Source organism: Semicossyphus pulcher, unplaced genomic scaffold (assembly GCF_022749685.1).
Source record: "Semicossyphus pulcher isolate SPU_LCO1_2020_fin unplaced genomic scaffold, fSemPul1.0.p SCAF_3, whole genome shotgun sequence".
NCBI lineage: Eukaryota > Metazoa > Chordata > Actinopteri > Labriformes > Labridae > Semicossyphus > Semicossyphus pulcher.
The window spans coordinates 21,978,557-22,000,505 of NW_027211704.1; the positions used below are offsets into that span (position 1 = coordinate 21,978,557).

Sequence of the window (21,949 nt, forward strand, 5' to 3'; positions counted from 1 at the left end):
TCACGATGTACAAAGAGCAGTTTGCGTCTCCAGGCAGAACCAAACGAGAACAGCTTCGACCCACCTCGGCCCACCGCAGGAACAACCCTCAGCCCCGGCCGGTAAGAGACACAGATGCTGACTGTCTGAGAGGTTTAATATGACAGAGTGATTTTTTTATGATTGTGTGTAAAGATTCTACTTTATAGACATTCAACTGATCTAATTTTGCAATTGCATGTCCTGGTGGTGCATTTAAGGTCAAACAGGACTAATTGGGTCACTTATTATTGGCACTCTCTTTATTGTTCTTCATCGAGCCGGACTAAGGTGTCTTACTCTAATTGGGGGCTGGTTGTTTACATTTCTCCGTGCTTGGTGAAAGCTGTATCCCATCTATTATTCAGAACTTCCCCCCTACCTACTTATTTATCCAGACATGGAGTAAACAGAGCTAAGAGGAGAGTGCGCTGCTGAGGGAATAAAAACAATGACTACATAAGTCTGTGGTAAACGGCCTTTTTGCACAGTTCTGTCTCACTTTTTTTGTTTCAGGAGAAGTATATTGATATGATTTTAAATGTAATACAAAGAGGAAAGCCATTAATGATAAATCAAAATATTATGTGCCTAAATGCTCTTTACATTCTGAGAACAACGAAATACCAATATTGGAGAGAGGTTTGTGTATTCATTCATCCATTATTGATACCGCTTTTCATGTCCTTTTCTTGCCTTTCCAGGACTTTCTGTTTCCCCGGAGTCTTCAGCCCAACTACAAGTCCCACCGCACACCACCCCACCCCTCGCCCCCTGTGGACACAGGCCGTCTTCTCTTCCCCCCTGTCAGACATTTATCATTCCACACTCCAGTTACGACTCGCCCTGACAACTATCTAAACACTGTGGACACAGACCACAAACCGAACCACATGCCCCTTGTCAACCCATCCTCAGTGCCAGCTCTGCCCTCTGCTGACGGGCAGCAGAAGCTACAGCTGACTGAACCTCCTGCTGGCCCTGGATTTAAGCTCAACATGGATATGAAACACTCAGCAAGGTAACAGATGATAACTTAAATCCATGATCAAAGATAACTCTCTATATACAAATTGATTTAACTGATTTTGTTCGTATTAGATTGGATAATCAGAGGAATCCTCTCTCAGCACACCAACTCAGGTGAGAGATTGACCTTTGACTACTTTTTGTGGCCTTTAAAAACATTGAATAAGTTGATAACGATTATTGATTGATTTCTAAATTTTACTTATATTCCCATGACAGCCATTTTCCTCTGACATCACACTCAGGGCGGGTAGATCAAATGCTGTTTTAATGTTGTGTGTTCAGGACTGTAAATCATATAAATGTAGGAAATCAACAAATTGCTAACATTTCACGACTTCCTAAATGATGAGCAGCTGAAACGACTATGACAAGGGAAAATCTGGCTGAACTTTACCGCATATTTCACACTACAACACACAAAGGATAATGTTAGCATTAGCTAGCAACACTTCCTATCTAACTTCTTATCTAATATGACCATTTGTTAGAGTTTAAAGATATAATTGGAAAGGCATACATTACTACCCAACACAGCTACGATTAGCTACTGTAGGGTTAGCGAGTTAGCCTGCTAACTAGGTAGGCAATGCTAACAAGAAAGCTTGCCAATAGCTTGTCAACAAGCAAGATGTTAGGACAGCTGTAAATTCCTAGCTAGCTGTTAGCCAAGAATGAACCCTTTCAGATTGTATTGTGTAACTCTATCCAGCAGTTCTGTTTGCTAGGAAGGGGTTGTGTGCTAAAGTTAGCTGTTGTCTAGCTGAGGCTAATGAGTTAACAAATATGTTGTTTTAACTCAAAATATGTCCCTCTGGACTTTCACAATCAATTCTCCTTTCAGTTGCTGCACAAGAGTATTGCTGAATTGATAATATGACTGGCAAAGAGAAGAAAAATGCCTGCCGTGTGAATATGGCAAATTGTGTAAAAAAAAATATTAAACAGACTTTTTTTTTGACAGGCAACAAGCAAGTACTCAACTTCGATCCAGACCCCAAACCAGCAACCCACTAGCAGCCCAGCACCGCTTTCTGCAGACACAATATCGGATGTCTAGCTCCAGTAGCATCCTGGATTACAGGTGCAAAATGAACTTTGCGTCATAAAAAACTGTCTCTGTGAAAAGATTTCTTACTGTGCCATAAGGAAATAGGTCTAATTTTTCCTCTGATGGTCTCTCAACAGTGGATGTTACAGCTGCTTCAGTGTGGTGAAGCCCTACCAGGCGGGACACTACATCATACACCCAGAGTTTGTGTCTGAGTGCCTTCGTTAGGGCTATTATCTGAGCTCTGGCTTCCATAGTGTGGACTGGGGACCCGCAGAGGTCCTTGAGCAGGCTCAGGGGGTTCCCTATCAAAATGAGGGATTGTTAACTTCACTATTGTTTAATTCTCTGCTAATTAACCCAGTGAGACAAGGTGTAAGAATGAATAATTGGCTTTACTCTCACCACTATTATCTCCCTACAGCGTGAACACTTTTACAATCCAGTACTATATCAGCAGCAACGATCTTCCCAGGAGGGACTTGTGGGGATCACATCCAGTGAGGCTCTGTGGCCCTAATGTGTATCTGTCTATGACATTAAAGTTTTATCCTACTATTAGAGAGATAATTTTCCAGATGTGTTTTATAAAGTCTTGTATCATCTTTGGATGGTTAAAACAGAAATAGCACAGCAAACAATGTAACTTTGCTTAGGGGTACTACTGGCTTATTATTGTGGGATTATTTTATCACATGTAGGTACTTTCTATAGTCCATGTAGGTACTCTATAGTCCACTAAATATGCCAGTAGTGCTAATAATGTTATCATATTGCATTGCAAAAATAGACCCGGTCCCCACCCCTTGTCTCCATAGGAACAAATATATTCAGACTTTGCTTTTCCTTTTCCTCTGTCTTTTTAAGCTAAACGTGAGTTATTTGAAGTGTTTAAACAAGTGTGGTCTGCGTGCGCGGAGTGAGAAAATAAAGAGTTCTGTTGCCACTGACTGGACTACATTTCCCATGCTGCGATGGGCGTGGACGAGGCAACAAGATGCCTTCATGCCTCTCGGTGTTGTTCTGTTAACTGTAGCTAACAGCAGAAGTAGTGCTTGGAGCTGCACAGGGGACCGTCGTTGAACGGTAGGCAAAACTTACTTTAATGAACATTTAGAAATGAAACAGGACAAGCATAGACATTACATTTATGACACTTTACTGACACGAATGCTCTGTTATTTTCCCTCCGTTAACTTTCTTGCACCACCCACCACGGCGCTCAACAACGGCTTTCTATACATTGGACTTTAATGTAGCCCATGTAGAAGTTGTGTTTAGAAGAAGAGAAACCACTCCCTTCTTTATGATTATAAACTTTTAAGTTTTTTGTTTGTGTAGTTTTATGTAATAGACAAAATACAAATGTAAAATGTTCAGCTCTGTAAGAACCGCCTTTCAAAAATAGCCACATCCACACTACTGGTCACTACTGATAACAGCGTTCGTTGAACTGGAAAGTTTTACAATGTTCTTAAAGTAATATGATATAGCGTATTAAAGTTTATTAAACGAGTAAATAACTACGATCAGAATGCACGCACACTTGAGCGCTCGAACATTCGACGGCCGTGCGCGCGAGGACATGTCCTAAAGTGGAGAGCCTTTCTCATACATGTGTTCTGACTGTATCAGCACTTCTCTGTTTATTTTTCTCCACGTGTCAGAATAGATAGTGAATCCGGCTGATATGGCATATTTTTACCCATCAGGTCACACCACAAACAACGAAATAGTTCAGTCAGATTTTTCACAATCTTTCAGTTATACTATGTATATACAGGAGACCTACATGTATCTTACAATACATGTTTACATTTAAGAGTTTTGGTCAGTAAAGCTAATATAACACAACAAAAAACAAAAAACAAAAAACATGTTTTGTGTACAGGAATTGTGATAAGAGCTGTAACAACTACTCAATTAAGCCAAATAAATGAGTTTATAAAAATTAGATGCATTCATTTTTGTAATTGATATTTTTGTCTGTAATAGATATACAGTATTATGTATTACTGTTGGAGTTTTGCTTATGTGTATTTTCGTGGTAAAATGTAAATATTTGCAATAAACTAATTAATATGTTAATGCTAATTAATTGATTAGTCACTCAACAAAAATTCTCAAATTTCAGGATATGGTGCTTTATTTTGTCACATCGGCCAATGACTGACTAAATATCTGGCTCTTGGTTGGTTGGATTATAATAGATAGATAACCTTGGGTCGTGACAAATAGACTTTTCCCTCACTATTAAATGATGTTTGATAGATTAATGTGGAAAGTAATAGGCAGTAGGTTGCACTCCCAAGTTGGTGGTTTCATTTGTAAATTGTATAATTTTGGGGTTTCGCACTGTTGGTTGAACAAAACTCGCAATTGGAAGACATGGCCTTTGGCCATGGCAAGCATTTTACATAATTTTATTGATGAAACTAATTAATTGAGAACATTATCAATAGATTCGTCTATTGACTGTTTGTTAGTTGAGGCATGGAAAAATATAGAATTCCATAGTCCAAGTTATCACATTTGTCCATTCTCCATAAATAAATTATTAAATAGGCTTTATATACAGTAAATCTTCTCCTGACTTCGGGGGTCAATTTCCCTTCCTGAGTCCAGCAGCCTAAGTGGATCTCAGAGGAACCAGCAGTTAGTTCTCTGTTAATTAATGATGGGCTTACGTTATCACTCCTGTTGTTGAGGGAAATCTATATTAAGGGTGGTTGAACACAGAATTAGTCAATTAGATTGCTAATTAATAGCAAGCATTATTTGTTATCGACCCTCGCTGCCATGGCAGACCATGAGGGTCAATTGCAGTTAGGACTAGTCAGCAAACATGGAATCTGGAGGGGACCAGACTGCCCTCGGTTGGCTGTGTGCTTTAATCTAATCTATTCTGATTATCTAAAGCCAAAAAAACTAACATCAACCAGTTCATTACCTCTAACAGCTGTTGCTGTCTTCCTGCTGGTAGGGGCAGTTAGATGGAAATGCAATAGAAATCAACATGTATCTGCCTGTTATTGGTGGATTTATTGCCAAAATAATGGTTTATGGCTTGCATGAACCAGGTTATACTTCGGTTTGGTAACTCTGGCTTGATGGTTCACAAAGTTTTAGTATTCTTTCCTCTCCTTCCTGACATTGGCAGAGCTCAAAGGCCCAAATCCCCTTTTCAGCTCCTTTACTTCCTTACATACAAATGAGTCTTCTTTCAGTCGAACTCATATGTTAGAATTACCGCCGGGAACATCCACTTCATCCTCTTGTGGGTAATTGGCAGTAGATTTGTTTTGTTAAATCTCGGACACATCTTTAAAGTTTACATCCTGACGGCATAATACCTCTAAGTGCTGTGAAATCACTTTGTGCAGCAATGCGGAGCATGTAAGACAACGCTGAAATGTAAAGGAGGCTTTGAACTGACAAGGAGAGATAGACTGGGAAACAGGCTGATATCTCACCTGCTCATCTGGCTGGGGCTGTTTTTCTGGATTTTTCTGGTGGATAAGTGATTTTGAAGTCAATATTTCATGACAAATCAGAACTGGTGAGCAATACTGAGTGAATGTTTTGTGCGAAGGCCTCAGAAACAGGGAGCCTTTTTAAGTGGGACTTTTATTTTGAAGGGGGCATATGTTGCATGAAGCCCTTGATGATGACATTTCAAAGTCTCTTATCTCTCTCCCATGACAGGCATGCAAACAGACGTAAGGGTGAGGCCAGAGTGCAACAAACCAGGCTGCCTGGAAAAAAATTCTCTGGTCTTTAGTACAGCAACTCTCAGATTTTCCCACTGAACAGCACAAGTCATGTACCAAGTTGTACCAGGAGGAGCGGGAGGCACAATTACAGATGTTATCCCCAAGCAGAAACACAGCAAGTACACTCGACCCCTAGTCGGAGCTGGAGTAATCGGCCTGGTGCTGGTGATCGCGGCAGTGACAGCATGGTGTTATTACATCGCCTCTCTCCGCAAAGCTGAGCTGCTTAAAACTCAGCTGCTGGATCTGAATAAAGATGGCTACATTATCCGCAACCAGGGGGGGTCCATTGTTTTCAGAATGGATTTCAGGTTGGTCTTGTATAATGGTCTTACATACTTAAGCAAAATCAATTTCAGTTATTTATCAAGAGAAATGTGTGCTTTTTGTTTACAGATTTCTTGAATATTTAATCAAATTTAAATCTTAACAGGTCAGGTACATTGGATTTGGATTCATGCTCCAAAGAAGGAGAGATGTTGAGCTGTGGACGCACGACTGATAGAGAACTGAACTTCTTCATTGAGACAGTGCGGCCCAAGGACACGGTGCAGTGCTACCGTGTGCGCTGGGAGGAGCTGGTTCCTGACATTCCTGTTGAGCATGCTATGACATACAAGTTTGCACACTGGTATGGTGGTGCAGTGTCAGCAATTCAGCACTGGCCTATTTCTCTCTCGGGCCAACAAGCTCCCAAACCCTTCGTTACTAGTGACATCTACTCAAACCGCAATGAATTTGGTGGAATTCTCGAGAGTTATTGGCTGTCGTCCAATGCTACTGCCATCAAGATCAATAACTCTGTGCCGTTCCACCTGGGCTGGAATAATACAGAGAAGACCATGTACTTCCAAGCGAGATACAATGACAGTCCCTTCAAGCCAAACCCGGGAGAGGCACCATGTGCTGAACTGAGCTACAGAGTGTGCGTGGGCTTGGATGTGACGTCCATACACAAGTATATGGTCAGACGATACTTCAACAAACCAAACAAAGTGCCTGCCAAAGCCATGTTTCGCCATCCTATATGGTCGACTTGGGCGCTACATAAGACTGACATCGACCAAGAGAAACTGTTAATGTATGCCGCCAACATACGAAAGAATAACTTTAACTGTAGCCACCTGGAATTAGATGACCGCTACACTCCCCGCTATGGAGAGTTTGAGTTTGACACAACAAAGTTCCCCAATGCCTCGGCCATGTTTCAAAAGCTAAAGTCAGATGGGTTTCTTGTGTCACTCTGGATTCACCCGTTTGTCAACTATGACTCTGAAAACTTCCATATTTGTGTAGAGAGAGGTTTGTTTGTCCGGGAGCCAACCGGCAGGTTGCCGGCCTTGGTGCGCTGGTGGAACGGCATTGGCGGCATTTTGGACTTCACAAATCCAGAAGCTCGTGATTGGTTTTCCTCCCAGCTTCGTTCTCTACGCTCCAGATATGGCGTGTCATCTTTCAAATTTGATGCAGGGGAAACCAACTACTTACCGTGGAAATTTAGTACCAGAACTCCGATTCGAGACCCAAGCTTTTTCACAAGACGTTACACAGAAATGGCTATTCCCTACAATGATCGAGCTGAGCTGCGCAGTGGCTACCAGTCCCAGAACATATCCTGCTTCTTCAGACCAATCGACAGAGACTCTGTGTGGGGATACGAGCTGGGTCTCAAATCTCTTATCCCCACAGTGCTCACCATCAGCATTCTCGGCTATCAGTTCATTTTACCAGACATGATTGGAGGGAATGCTTATCTTAACCGCACAGATGGAAATCGTGTGTTACCAGATCGAGAACTCTATATCCGCTGGCTGGAGCTGTCAGCCTTCATGCCCTCCATGCAGTTTTCTATTCCCCCTTGGGAATACGACAACGAGGTGGTTGAAATTGCTCGCAAATACACAGCCCTCCATGAGAGTATTGTGGCGCCACGGGTCCTGGAGCTGGCCGGTGAGGTGCTGGACACCGGGGACCCAATCATACGTCCCCTCTGGTGGATTGCCACAGGTGACGAGACAGCCTATAAAATCGACTCCCAGTTCCTGATTGGGGACGACCTCATGGTAGCCCCAGTTTTAGAGCCGGGAAAGCAAGAGCGTGACATCTACCTCCCGGCTGGCGGATGGCGAAGCTACAAGGGAGAGAGATTTGATATCAAGGAGCCGCTACATCTCACTGACTATCCTGTAGATCTGGATGAAATTGCTTACTTTGTTTGGGTGCCGCGAGAAGGAATTTAAAGCTGAACAGACTTTATTGGCTTTTGCTCCAATTTGCTCTTCAGACAAGCTTCACAAATTTAGCTTTTATGCATGGCAGGAGGTGGAGCATTGTATGAAAAAGTTGTTTGTTCTGAAAAAGCTTTTCTGCAACAAAGTAGGAAGTCTTTTATTCATTTTAACACTATTTTACATTTCAAATGTGAAACTGCCTCGCTCATATGTGCTCAAAACCTCATCTTACTATTTTATTTAAACTAATGATTGCTTTTTATTTTGTGACTCTACTTTTGCCTTTTTTATGGAAAGATAGCCAAATAGCGTCCCTTGAAACAAGAGTATGTAACTCTTGATGACTGACAGCAGCCATAAGTGCCAATTGTGGCGTAATAAGTGGTGGAACATAATATAACAGTAGCATAAATAGAAAAGAGGTCAACAAAGTGACTTATCATGTCAGTTTCACAGCAATATTTTCTAAAGTTCTCAAACAGTAGCTAATGTTAGCCGTCATAAGCTAGTGGTTATACCAGACCAAGTTAGTCTGTGGCAACCAAACTCCAGCATATAATTTAGTGATTTAGACTTTGTTTGTAGGAAGATGTGCCTTCCTACAAAAGTTACATAGTTTGCTTTTTAAGCATGCACAAGCACATTATGAAACATTTGTCAAAAAGGGAATATGCAAACTGTGAAGTAAGTAAGCAATAATTGCCTTTTTATGCCATAAAATTGTTGTATTTTTGAGTGTCCTTGCACTTTGAAGCTAATGGAAGCCAATCAGGCTGCATAATGGGAGGACAATTGAAGGGGTGTCATTATTGTCATTAAGCAGATAGTAGGCTACGTAAAACCCTTTTATTCATAAAAAATTCTTAGTTTGACTGACTTCTACTTTCCTTTGACACTAATGACTCCTCTACTTGTGCTTCGAGATACTTTTCAGGAAGTCAGGTTTTATGCTTCACTTATCAGGATGAATGCCTGAAGTTTAATCATTACAAACGGCATGCGCTCTCATTTGTGTAACAGAGTGTCATGTAACTACTCTAAGCCGAGAAGAAGATGCCTTTTATTAGGCACTAAATATTTTATGCTCCTCCTCAGGTAGCAGCTTTTTGTGACTGTTGTGGGCTGTGTTTTGAAGTGCCTGGTAATTGTACTTTCTTGTGCTTTGCTGACTCTGAATGCAGGTAAACAGCCACTTAATAATATAACCTATAATACATTTACTGCCACATTTTGGGAGACTTTTGTTATTGTAACACAGTAACCTGAGTGTTTTGTTTAATTTTTACCTTCTTGGTATGCAGTGTGAAAGCCGACAGATGCCACTGATTTAGCAGCATTTTGTGGTTTTTGTTTATGTCAGTGTGTTGTAACTACAATGATACCTGCCATATAATAATAATTACTGTCAGATGTATGTGATTTATTGGTGTGCTATACATTTATTATTGTTACATATTGTCCACTTATTATGTAATATTATTGTTTAATGACACTTATATGGTGAGTGAACTATTTAAGGACAATCACATGGTCAACAGAATGTACCACAAAACATAGATTTTACATTATGTAGCAGAAAATCTTATTATTTAAAGATGAAAATTATGATTGTTTAATGAAAGTCATGGTTAGGCAGCAAGCAATATTTTTATATGTGATTTCTCAGTAGGTAAAAACAGTAATAAAAGGCTTATATTAATGACATGGTACAACCGTAAACAATAAAGGCCTCTGAATCCCTGACCCTTCAATTCTAACCTGTGTGTAAGTCCTTTGACTTGTGGCTTCCACGGTGACCTCGTGGGTTTTTGTTTGCACCTCTCGACATACTTTCATCATAACAACACTTCCTATTTATAGTCGTTCTCACTAAGCATCTGGGCCAGGCCAGGCCAGCCTCTGAGGCTATTTCTGTCTCAGACTGTGTCTGTCTCAGGCGGGATCGTATCTCTGACTGAATGTTTCTTTGCTTTTAGCTCTTTTGACCCATCATATCATGTTTGCCTCGAGTTATTGTAACTGAATATTGGTCACATTCGAAGTTGACTAATGGGCAGACAGCAAGAATGCAAATTTGATGTAATTTTGTATGAATGTATTAAACAAAATGTTTGACTTTTGTGTATGTGAGCATTTCTTTGTGATTCATTTGAATCAAACACACAATAATCTCTGTTTTGAAGCACAGTTTACTGTACTTTAACAGATGACTGATTGTAAAACCTCTAAGAATGCTCTGAGAGTGATCAGTAGATGCCTAACTTTACTTTTTACACAGACCTACAGGTAAATACAAGTAGAAACCCCACGTCAGTAAGCTGACCGTGCAATCATTGAGCCAATAACAACCTGTAACCTCTTATGAGTCTGCAAAGCAAGAAAACGAAAGCGCCTATCAATTCAATATTGAAAGAGACACCCTTGAGGGACTTTTCCAACTTTTGGTGGCAGACTCATCGCGGGGCAATAATGACAAGGTGATGAAACAATTGTGCAGGTTATTTGGAGGCTGTGTTCAGATCAATAAATCATCTGCTGGTTCATGATGTGAGGCCAGAGAGCATGTGATATCAAAGTGTAACAGCAGACAGCAAGAATAAAACAGATAAACTTACAGCAGTGAGAGATAATAGCAACAGTATAAGAATTAGAGTTACAGCATTAAGCGATGATTGTTCTCTGTGAGTTCAAACAGCCTGGCTGGGCCACTTCTTACAGCTTCAGTCGATCTCTCATGTTTGGGGAATTTATTCCATTTCACAACAGCGGGATATGCTTCAGAAGTGCTTCACTTTATTTGCCGATGCCTCATCTTTCTGCAGAATTGATCTGGATTTGCAGCCTGTGCGGGGAGGACATACATTCATTGATTAGCTGTCTGTGTGTTGCTCGGATCAATATTATTTGCCAGTTTGCTTTCTGCAATCATATTGTTTGGCTCTGCCCGTCTTTTCATACACTGGACAAATCATTTTATGTAGGAGCCTTAAAGGGACAAGGGAAAAGAGAAAATTAGAAATAAAGGGATGAATGTATTCCAAAATAATTGGAGCGTAGTTCAATGTGTGGATGGTTTACTACCACGTTGATTGAAATGAGGAAGGAAACACATATTTAAAGCAGTAAGAGAGGAGATAACAGTATAGAACTATAACACATAGTGTTAAAAATGAGGGGAAAAAAAGAGTTAAGCATTAAAAAAATAAGGAAATGTGTGAAACAGCCTCCTAAAAATTCAAACAGAGACTGAAAACTAAACAAAGACATGAAAGCTGTTTATTTTAGCCATGTTGTGCTGCAGACATCCACAAGGGTGCAGTGTAGCTTCATTGCTAAATTCTGTCCGAAATAACTGTGGACCATGGTCCAGATGTTAAGTGCGTACACACACACACACACACACACACACACACACACACACTCTCATACACACACACAAACGAAGCAGGACACGAAACTGGCAGAGCCCCCCCCCCCCTCTTCCTTCCCCACCTGTGAGCCCACCTGTGTGTCCATCTGCAGAGGAGAGACGCCAGTTGTTCTGGTTAGGAGCCAGTGTGTCTCAAGTACCTTCCCATATCCTCCTTCTATGAGGCTGTCTGCTGCCTGTCCTCCACAGTAAAGCATATATATTACAGAGATAGATGGTGCACACAACAACATCCATATAAACAGTGCTGGCACGAGGAAAATAAAAAATATGTATAAGATAGGGTTTTTTAATGCTTTGCATTATCAGAGCCCTGCTTGGTAGGTGTTACAGTAATCTGACAATACTCAGAATTAATAATGTGCCAAAGATTCGACATTACATAACGTCAATTTAGTGTTGCATTTGGTACAGCTAAATCAAAATTCAACAACTGAATCCATCATCTGGATTGTTGTAAGATCACAATTATTCGCCAACACAAACAGGAGACAAACGATGATGGATAAGCTTCAGCTTTAATAAAAAAAAAAAGCTCTCCAGCTTCTTGGATCTCAGTGTGGAATGAGCGTTTATTGTAAAAGACCACAGGGGAAATAAAAACCCCACGGCCGTCTCGCGTGTGAAGTGAGAATCTTTGTCCTTAACCCAAGATTTTCCCTCCGTAACTAGAATGACCTCGCATCTGGCGCTGCCACGGCTTGTCTGACAGGAATATGTCTGTCCTCGCTAGGTAACAAATGAACCCAACACCCCGGAGACCGCTCTCGCATCTGTTTATCTTTTTCACCTGTCGGTTCGCTGCACTGCATCAGACTTACACTCCTCTGCAGCCTTTGTGGGTTTCTGAGCACGCCTCTAGCTTTACAGGGACAGAGATAGGCGGCGTTGGCTGGTAGAATAATTTGTTAACTTTATGACCGGACAGGAAAGTAAAGTTTGACATATTTGTTTGTAACTTACAAATGTGATTCTGTAGAAAAATTCCAAGACTTTGGTTGACAATTGTTGTCAATTACATGATCACTTTCATCTTCATAAAGTGATCATTTGGATTTGCTGCTGCCCTGGACTTTGCACCTTACTTTAATTGTAATCTTAGTGCAGACAAGGACAACAAAACCCTCCTGAATCTTGACTATGAACATAGTATATTTAATGAATAGTTCAGGAAAGTAGAAAAGCTCTGCAGCTACTCCTAAACACCAAAATTAAAGAGTCTGTGAGGACAACAGGAAGGTAACTTCCTCTGCGTGATGGTTGGGGTTAAGAGGTTGAACAAAATGTCAGGCACCGAGCAGCAGGTGCATAATTGAAACATTGCGTTGCCGTTGCAGCCATGCACAAGGTTGTTTGATTGATACCGTTTTAGAACACTCCTGTCCCCTCATGCTCTTGGGGTTTACCTGGGGACAAACCGGGGGAGGGGGAAAGGTGCTTAGGTGGCTCATCTGGGTTTTGGAGGAAAATTGGTGCCATCCATCAAACAGTGCGTTTAACAAACGCTAACGCAGGCCTGGCCAACAAAGGATTCGTATATAAGGCAGCGAACCGGGAAACATGTGAGGTGCAGGGACTGCTGAGGGTCTATCAATCAACCAGTCAGCTCCTTTATTTAACAAGCGAGGGCCACGGACCCCGAGGGCCACACTCCATATTCTGGCTGGTTGGGCTCGCAGTCTTCTGCCGTAAAAGGAGGAAAAAAGGGGAAGCGAGGGATGAACGCAGGAAGGAAAGAGGGGCATGAAGGGATTGGGGTTGGGGGTTGTGATGGAGGTGCAGAAGGGTTTGGCCCGTGTCCCCTGGCGCGTCGGTGCGCTTCATCTTCTCAGTGCAAGGGCCTGGAACTGCCGCTTGATGGGATTTTCAGCCCTGTGGCCTCCGCTGTCCCAGCATCCATCTGGAGGGCTGCCGTGTGCGCAGCGGAGAGCCAGCCACTCAGCGACACAGCCATAAAGAACAACCCGTAGGCCAGCCAATGCCACTGATCTGAGGCTCGCAGCTCTGTTCAGTGGACAGGCCAACACTCAGTGGCACACATTCCTGTCAGGGACACAGGCTGATCCCTGAGCTACTGTGTGCTCAGTGGAACAGAAGACACGCTCTGTGAGGCAGCACACATCCAACCACCGACTCCTTCAAAGCTCCGAAAATTGGAATGGAACGAGGACTTCACTATTCAGCATCCTTAATGGTGTGGAGAGGACGATCTCCCCGCTCTCATTTGTTCTGTCTCTGTGTGTGTCACAGCTCTGGAATATACACTTATCCTTATTTCTGCCTCGCCTGGGTGTTACAGTGCATTCAGTATCTGATCAAGGCGAGGAACACGAGTGATTGCGGCCCCTTGTAGATGATGCAAATGAATCCACCGTGGTCACACAGATTCCTGTTTTCAAAGAGCCTGTTGGAAGCCTGGTCATAATAAAACCTTGCCTGAAAACACGGCTTCCTTTGCATGTTCAATAAAGTAAATTTTTTACGGTGAAGTTCAATTTAATACCACAGCGTACGGCATACAGAACAATAATATCAGCGATATATAATTGAAAATCAAGAACAAATATGCAAAGACAATCATTACTGCCTCTCATTATTGGATCCAATTTATGTATGCCCCAGGGGACAGAGTAGGAAATAATGGATCGCTACTGTGGAGAGCAGAGATACTGTACCCAGCGTACTGGTTGAGAACGTGCACGAGATCCGGCCCGATACAACCGATACATGTGTGGAAAGTTTGGATTGAAAATGTTTTTGTTTCTCCTCAGGGCTACGCACCGTCATTAGCATATTTTTTCCCTCCTGACGACTGTAAATTCAGTGAATGCAGCCCTGCGGTGGGTAAGGTGGGCAGACGGCAGACTGTATAAATAAACAGAGTCTGTCTGAGGGCAGCACTGTGGCCCCCACCTGCCCACCATCAATCAATATTACAGCGGCCACTGGCAGCCCAATCGCCTTTTTATAGGCCTGTGAAATGATCAAACATCTGCTCATAACCATGCTTCATATATAGATGGATCATACGTACAATTTCAGATTCTGCATGATATGATGCTGCAAAACAGGAAGTTACAATTTTGTTTATTCAAAAGTGTGCATAAGATTCAGGATTATAGGTAGCCTCGAGGCAGATTTCCTCCATCAAAAATCCAGTGGGCTTTTACGAGACTCACTTCGATCAATAAGGCCAAAAAGGATGACACACGCTTCGTCTTATTTTTTCCCTGTAATCACACGCAGTCTGGTTTTTGACTCGGATGAGTAAGCTGCTACTACTTCCTTGTTTACTATTTTAAAGTCGGTCGTTTGAACACCATAAAAGTTGAGCTCAGTAACTAGTTTGGCAGCTGTAGTAGACAAAGGTTGCGGGGTCTCGGTCCACGGAGAGAGGGAATGAATCCAACTGGTCCAAGGTTAATGGTGGCTTGGAACAAAATGGATTCAGTGCCAGGGGCGTGCTGACAGGTGATTTGACATGAGTGAAGGTGGGCCATCAATCTCCCGTTGGCCCCTTTGACCCTCCCCCGCCCAGCAGTAGCAGCTAGGGGGCGCCAGGTGTCATGGCGCCCTGACCTGTGCGGGTCTCCAGATAGCCCACCTGCTGTCCGCCTAAAGCTCCCCCCACGGCGAGAAGAGAGACTCCCATCACTTCACGCTCGGCTGGCATAATGAAACTGTGATTGGAAGATAGTGAACTGTGACAGGCAGTAGTAGACTCAAAGTCTTCGACCAAATTCAAACCGCTCGCTCCAGGTTTCCTTTTACAGCGCGCTTTTCTCTTGAATCGCTCTGACAATTTAATGGTGCAAAAATGATAATCTGCCAGCCGCTCTTTGATACGCTTTCATTCTCTGTGTGGCTATTGTGTCGTGAACTGCAGAGCAAAGATATTTCATTCAACCTGAGGAGAAACATCAGCCAAAGTTTGCTGAAATAAGAACTACTTTCTGTAGCATGATCGTTATTATGTGTATGTGTGTACCCGCTCTCCTCCCCCTGCGATGTCCGCCCCCCGCCCCCCGGGGAGGCTCGGCTCCACGTTTAAACCTGACATAAATTCCCTGTCACAAATCCCCGGGGCAGCCAGGCTTGTAGGCACAAAAGCAAATATTTCCGTTCCTGATCATGGCCAATCCCTTTTAACATCCCCACCCACTGACCACCACCACCCCCCCTCCCCTCCCCACCCTCCTCTGAACCTACCCTAGCACCGCGAGCCAGCCATTTGTCACAAAGTAATTATAGAATTATCGATTGGCAAGCAATTAACACCTTTCTTCTCTTTTTTTTTTCCAGCCTCCTTCTTGCCCCACCCTCCCACCCTCCCGCCCCTCCACCCCATCCTTTAATTTGAACTCGGAGAGAGAAAGAATAAAAGGGTGGGTTGAGGGGTGGGGGGGTTGGCGTGGGAGTAACACATTTAATCCTGCTGGCATTTCCTAGTTCTCCTCAAATTAATAGGGCGACAGGGACAAAACGGCTTTTCTCTTCCCTGCTCTGTTTCCTCTGTTATTTCTCTCCTTGTCTTGCCTGCTGATCTATCTTTAACAGACAGCGAGCTGCTTAGAGAACAGCCAAACACTCTATTCGAGCTGGGATGAATGAATACGCCATTAAACCTTTTTTCAAAAAGAACACCTTGCATGCTTGATAACGCCACATACCACCCGATGTGATAGCTGTAGCAATGTTGTTGAACTCTCAAAGGGGAAAACGACCTCACCAGAGCTGACTATACTTTATTTTATTTTCATATTCGGCCGCTTTTATTTTTACCTCCTCTTCCTGTCCTGTTTTCCAGCTGCTACTGGTAGTGGCGGTCCAGATGGACGTGCAGGGGAACAGTGCTAGGAGCTCCGGCTGGCAGGTGTCTGAGTCAGGATGGATGTCATGGAACATCACCTTAGTAACATATGGAGAGGGACAGGGGAGATGATTCCCCTTCTGGCGGGTATGATAACACATCTTCTCTTTCTGTTTATCACTCTCTTCCTCCCTGACTTTCATATTCTGCTCCTCATGTCCACTAAAAGGGATTTAATGTCATTGAGATTTATTTCTCCTTTCTAATACCAGGATATTTTCTCGCATCTTAAATGGGGCATAATATGTATTCTTAAACTATGGATCAGACTCCAAAGTGGGTCACGGCTCTACTTTTAGTGTCGTCCTACAAAGTAAAAGTACCAATAAATATTAATGAGTCTGTATCCTAGGATGAGAGACTAAATTTCTAATTTGGGTTTCTGCAGTGGAAAAAGAACCCCTGAGTTACAGGATTTAATTTTCCTCTGCCTTCCCGAGCAGGGGGGCAAAGCTACGTCTAAATTGCAATTCATGTCATCACTGCAGCATTGAATCGTTTTCTTTTTTTTCCTGTGGGGAGCAGATGAGATAGAACTGCTGTTGTCATCGATCACATCAATGGGGACAAAATTAGTCACGTTGATAAAAAAGCGATAGTAACTAAGCAGATTTTCACTATAGCATGATCTAGTTAATGAATAAGGACTGTTTTTTATAATTATAAGAAATATAATAAATGCAAGAAGGTGTACACAGTTACAGATAAAAAACATTTGATTGACTATTTTAATAGTCTTAATATTGTTTCTCCAATGCACATTAAAACAAATACCTGCATTTATTTGCAAATGCAACAAGCTCGATGTCACCCCAGGCTCTCTCTCTCTCACCAAATGCCACTAACCTAATTTGAGTGGCATTCATTTGACAGCAATTTAGGAACAATTTGAAGCCATTGAGGGACCTTTTTTCCTTCATGCTGTAGTGTTGATCAATAATTCCCCTCAGGATGTTATTCAAACACACATACAGCAATATTCCTTCCTGAAAAACACTGTGATATTGACCTGTTTTTCCTGCCCTGCAGCCCTTCTTATTTTCTCAAAGAAGTGGGAGCCCAGGAGACAGACATTGTTGTGGCCCTCTGCTCGATGCAGGTTTTCAGGCTTTCATGGCTCAAAACACCACGGCTCTCTGTCACTGTTTTCTTCAAAAACCTCCTCACACTTCTTCTATATATTCTGCACAGTTGACATTTAGGAGGGTTTTTAAAGGAAACTTGAGAAAATTTATTTGTGGGTCTTATCTGAGCTTGTTTGTCCACCTGCGTTTGTTTTAAATGCAAAGCACTTTCATGTAAAGACATTTTGGTACTCCTAAAAATACTTACAATCACTTTTTTTTTGCAGTTGTACAGAAAATGTTTCACATGTATTCCAAAGACAAACAGTAGACACAACAGACACTCAACAATTTGACTCACAATTTGCGTCCTTTATGTGTCTTGAAAGTGTTGCTGCAACCATGAAGCTCCCTGCGGAAAGTAACAAAACTGTTAGGCTAATCCAGAATCGTATCCATAATGACAAATATTGTAGTATCATTTGTACAGGGGTATCTCCTATAATGAAACACTTACCAATATTTCATGGAAATGGATGTAATGGGAAGAATTACTACATAAAATGTGACAGCTTTCAGTCGCAAACCCAGAAAAAGTGAGGCCTATTACTGGTCTCTTCAGCTCTCCTTAGCTCTTTGGAGATTGTTAGCGTTTAAGCTAGCTGTTTTGATTCAGGTCAGTTAACTTCACTTTTCTTATTCAGTCTCACAAGTTGCATTTCTAGCAGCAGCAGGCAGCTGTTTTCAACAAAAAAAACCCCCAAAACAAAAGTTTGTTCCTTGCCAGCAGCAAATTACCCACAAACAAAGTTAGCATCTAGCTAACGTGCGACACATAGCTACTTAGAGTAGCATTAAGCAGAGAACCAGATATTTACTCAGTTGTAGGTGGAAAGTAAAACTGCGAGTGAACAGGAGAATGACCATTAGACTACATTTTGCGGGTTGTCTGAATAGCGACCCAAATTGAATGCTAATGTTGCTAAGTATGCTGTAATTGTAAAGAAACTGTTGCTAACATCTTTGCCATATCAGACTTATTAAAGCAGGAAAAGTACAAGTAAACAAATAACATTAATGATATCTCTGTTACATTTAAGTGTTTCAGTAAGTTGGGCCAATAAATGGGCATGCAGAATGCTGCCATCATTAATGCTATTATTAGCAGCTGTGCTAATGTCATGTTGTTTGCTATCACTGGTGAATGTAGAGTAAGTGTAAAATTCACTCATTGTTTAACTCTGATCTGGTCTATCAATGCTTCTTTGTAAATTTTATAATGAAATTCTAACAGGAATACAGTCTAATGCCATCCTAGTACTGTTTTAAATGTTCTACTTTCTTAGGTCACTTGATTACTTTGCCATTTGGAGATGGACAGGATGTGTACACATAGCTTGTGAGGCTGTGATGAGCAGATCAATACCAAAAGTATTGATCCTGTAATACCTGTGTCATTTAGCCAACTATTGATTTTCAAAAGAGTGGGATCGATGTGAAGAATATGAAAAAACGCAGTCTCCCCCCTGTGTTTTGAACAAAAAGACCGATCCCATTCCTTTTTCCATTCACTGCTAAATTGTTAGAAAATCACATAATTACTTCTAGTCAAAGAAGAGATAAGCTGTTGTAGTGCATTTTATACCTACACATGATGCCCTGATTTACCAAATTGCCTTCCACTGAAATAATCAATAGCCTACATCCCCCAGTCCTCAGAGTAAATACAAATATATTGTTTGAACATACAATTCAACTGGAGATTTAGTATACTTGCTTCCAACTAAAGAAAAAACAGTAGCATCAATGACCAAAGCACATCTCACCCAAAGGTGTTCCAGGCTTTAGAGGCGTTAGAGTCAGTGTTTGTTTGTGCTTTTTGCATGTGTGAGGCTTAAATCACATTTAATTTATCAGGTGGATGGTGGAATTAACCAGAGGTAACTTGTAAAGTTTCTCAATTACAAGACTATCCCAATTTTCACAGAGAGTCTAAGAATGCCTCTTTGTTGTTTGACATGATGATGGTTCTAAGATTGATGTTACCAATCACTCAGTTAAAGTGTAAACATGCTACCTTGTTCCCTTATCAATGCATAATATTAACATCATAACCTATACTGGTAAAATATGGTATTGGTTAAAATATGTGGCGAGTACCCGCAGATTACTGCAAACTGACATGGTTTGAACTCAGTGACCTCAACACCTGTCTTTTGCATTACAGGCAGGCATTTGGGTCTAAATGAATTATTTCTATATCTAGCCGTAATACACAACTGTTTCAAGTAAAGTTCATTTACTTAATGTAATTTGCTGCCATGGATCAAAATGAGAGAGTTGGGGAGTACTAAACTACATATAAGTAAACTAGCGGTGTTACTATAACTTGCAGTAGCTTGTTGGCAGTTGAAAAAGGATAATAAGGCGCAGGTTAAATATTATTTCTGTACTGTTTTAGTTGAAGACAGACAATACAATATTGTGATTTGTTTAAGACAGAAATGTGTCATTTAAAATAGTATTGACCATATACAGACCCTATATGCAGTGTGTTCATTTGGGACAGGTTTGCAGGTGTATTCAAAGAAGCTGGATTGTTATCTCTTTTGTTAAAATTGTTTCTCTATAGTTTTTTATACTTATAATGTGATCATGTAGTTTACATCTTACACTGTTGGGCTTGCAAAGCTATTATTTCAAAGTAAATGGACTGCACATATACAGTATATAGTGCTTTTGTAGTCCTCTGGGCTTTTTTCACTATGTCATATTCACCCTTTCACACACATTCATAGACTGATGACAGAGGATGCTAACGTGCCAATCAAGATCGAACTAATCACACACACATATAAGCACGCACTGATGGCTATGCCTTCTGGAGCCACTTGGGATTCAGTGTCTTGCCCAAGGACACTTTGACATTTTGACTACAGGAGCCAGGACTAAAACTGCTAACCTTTTGATTAGAAGATGACCCGCTCTACCACCGAGCCACAGCCACCCAAAAGTAGCTTCTCCAACACAAAGTTTTTGAACTTACAAGCATTACCACACAATGCTTCTCAGTACAAAATACTTTGGGCTTTTGCTGCTAAAGTAGCACTTAGCATGCTTTGAACAGTAGCTTATGATGGCTAATGTTAGCTTAAGTTAGCAAACATTAGGTAATTATTGCTAATTTGTTTTAAATATATATGACCCCAGTGGCTGCTTTTTAAAACAATGATACCATAGTCTTACTTTAACATCACTGTTAACACAAATCCTCTCTATTAGACAGTGACAAAGCTCTAATCAAAAACAGTTCAGCGGCAATTAGCTACATTGAGAGGGTTAAGCATCAATGGCCATCAGTCTGTCATTGTACTGTGTGGGTTTGTATAATGACTTGTTGATTTGTTTTACATAATGAACAAAGGGAGAATACTGTATTAGTACATTGACCACACAGGTTGCTTTAAGCTCCATTCATCTTCTTTATCTCAGTGTAATGACTTAATGAGCTATCGTCCTGTGAATATGTTTAACGAGGAAAAGAAAAGGCTTGTGAGCAACAGGTTGGCCTTTGGGAGGCGGAGTGAGAAACATTGGATGGAAAATAGAGTTGTGGGGGAGCCGGGTGGAGAGGGGGGCTGGCTGGCAGACGGGACGGAGAACCACAGCGCTGGTTTGTTCCCAGTCGGGCCAGGACCTGTGAGTACAAGGTGGACACCCCTCATCAGCCCCCGTCCCCACCCCTTCACTTGCCTTCCAGGCCCTCATTTTCCACATGATTAGCTCGCCACCTGTCCTCCGGCTGGCCCTTGCCCTCCGGGCCGCACGCGTCACGGCACTATTTAGCACTGGCAAAATTTTCACTGAGACATGATTCATCACTGAGGAACTGACGGACAGAAGGCCTCAATATATACATACAAATGTATGTTTTGATTCCTTTCTGGAGGTCAGAGGTCAAACTATGTTTGAGCAGAAAATTAAGGAAAAAAAAAAGACAACACAGCGTATTGATTATCTCAGTTAGAACTGGAGTAGCTTCAGTTTTAGATGAAAGTAAAGTCAGTGCAGTTCTTTTATGAATCAGCGGAAGGCACTGTTTACTACAGAATAGCTGCTCGACAGCCTCACAGCAGAGCTGCCTGCTGAACACTCATAGCTCTTAATGCTACAGCTCAGATGACAAATATGAATGGAAACATTTCATAAGATCACAGTATCATCATAGTATGAATGCAAAAAGATACTAATCTATTAAAGAAAGAAGTAAATTAACCCTTTTTAGTATTCGTCTTACCTGCAACAGTCTTCAGAAAAATCTAGGCCTTATTGTATCATAAATCACCTCTCATCAAGTCCGCATTTCGTATTATTTGAGTTGAAATTAATCTTGTTCCTGCACGCTACGACAAACACTTGAATCCAGATTACGATAAAGGTGTGTTACTTGTGCAAAATGAAACAGGCTGATTTTATTCCCCTC

The 21,949-nt window shown here is 41.6% G+C and overlaps 1 protein-coding gene across 1 annotated transcript; it reads left to right on the forward strand.

The window, feature by feature from the left end:
* The first annotated feature begins 5,872 nt into the window (after positions 1–5,872).
* myorg (myogenesis regulating glycosidase) lies at positions 5,873–10,186 on the forward strand. Its single transcript, XM_069678431.1, has 2 exons — positions 5,873–6,182; positions 6,305–10,186. Exons 1-2 carry the CDS (start codon positions 5,920–5,922, stop codon positions 8,109–8,111), a joined length of 2,070 nt encoding a protein of 689 aa, XP_069534532.1. The 5' UTR covers positions 5,873–5,919; the 3' UTR covers positions 8,112–10,186.
* Positions 10,187–21,949: the final 11,763 nt, after the last annotated feature.

Bases quoted from the DNA above. Each gene is read 5' to 3' on its own strand.
- myorg (XM_069678431.1), top strand. From the start codon at position 5,920: ATGTACCAAGTTGTACCAGGAGGAGCGGGAGGCACAATTACAGATGTT. The intron at 6,183-6,304 runs GTTGGTCTTGTA...AAATCTTAACAG, and splicing joins GTTTTCAGAATGGATTTCAG to GTCAGGTACATTGGATTTGG.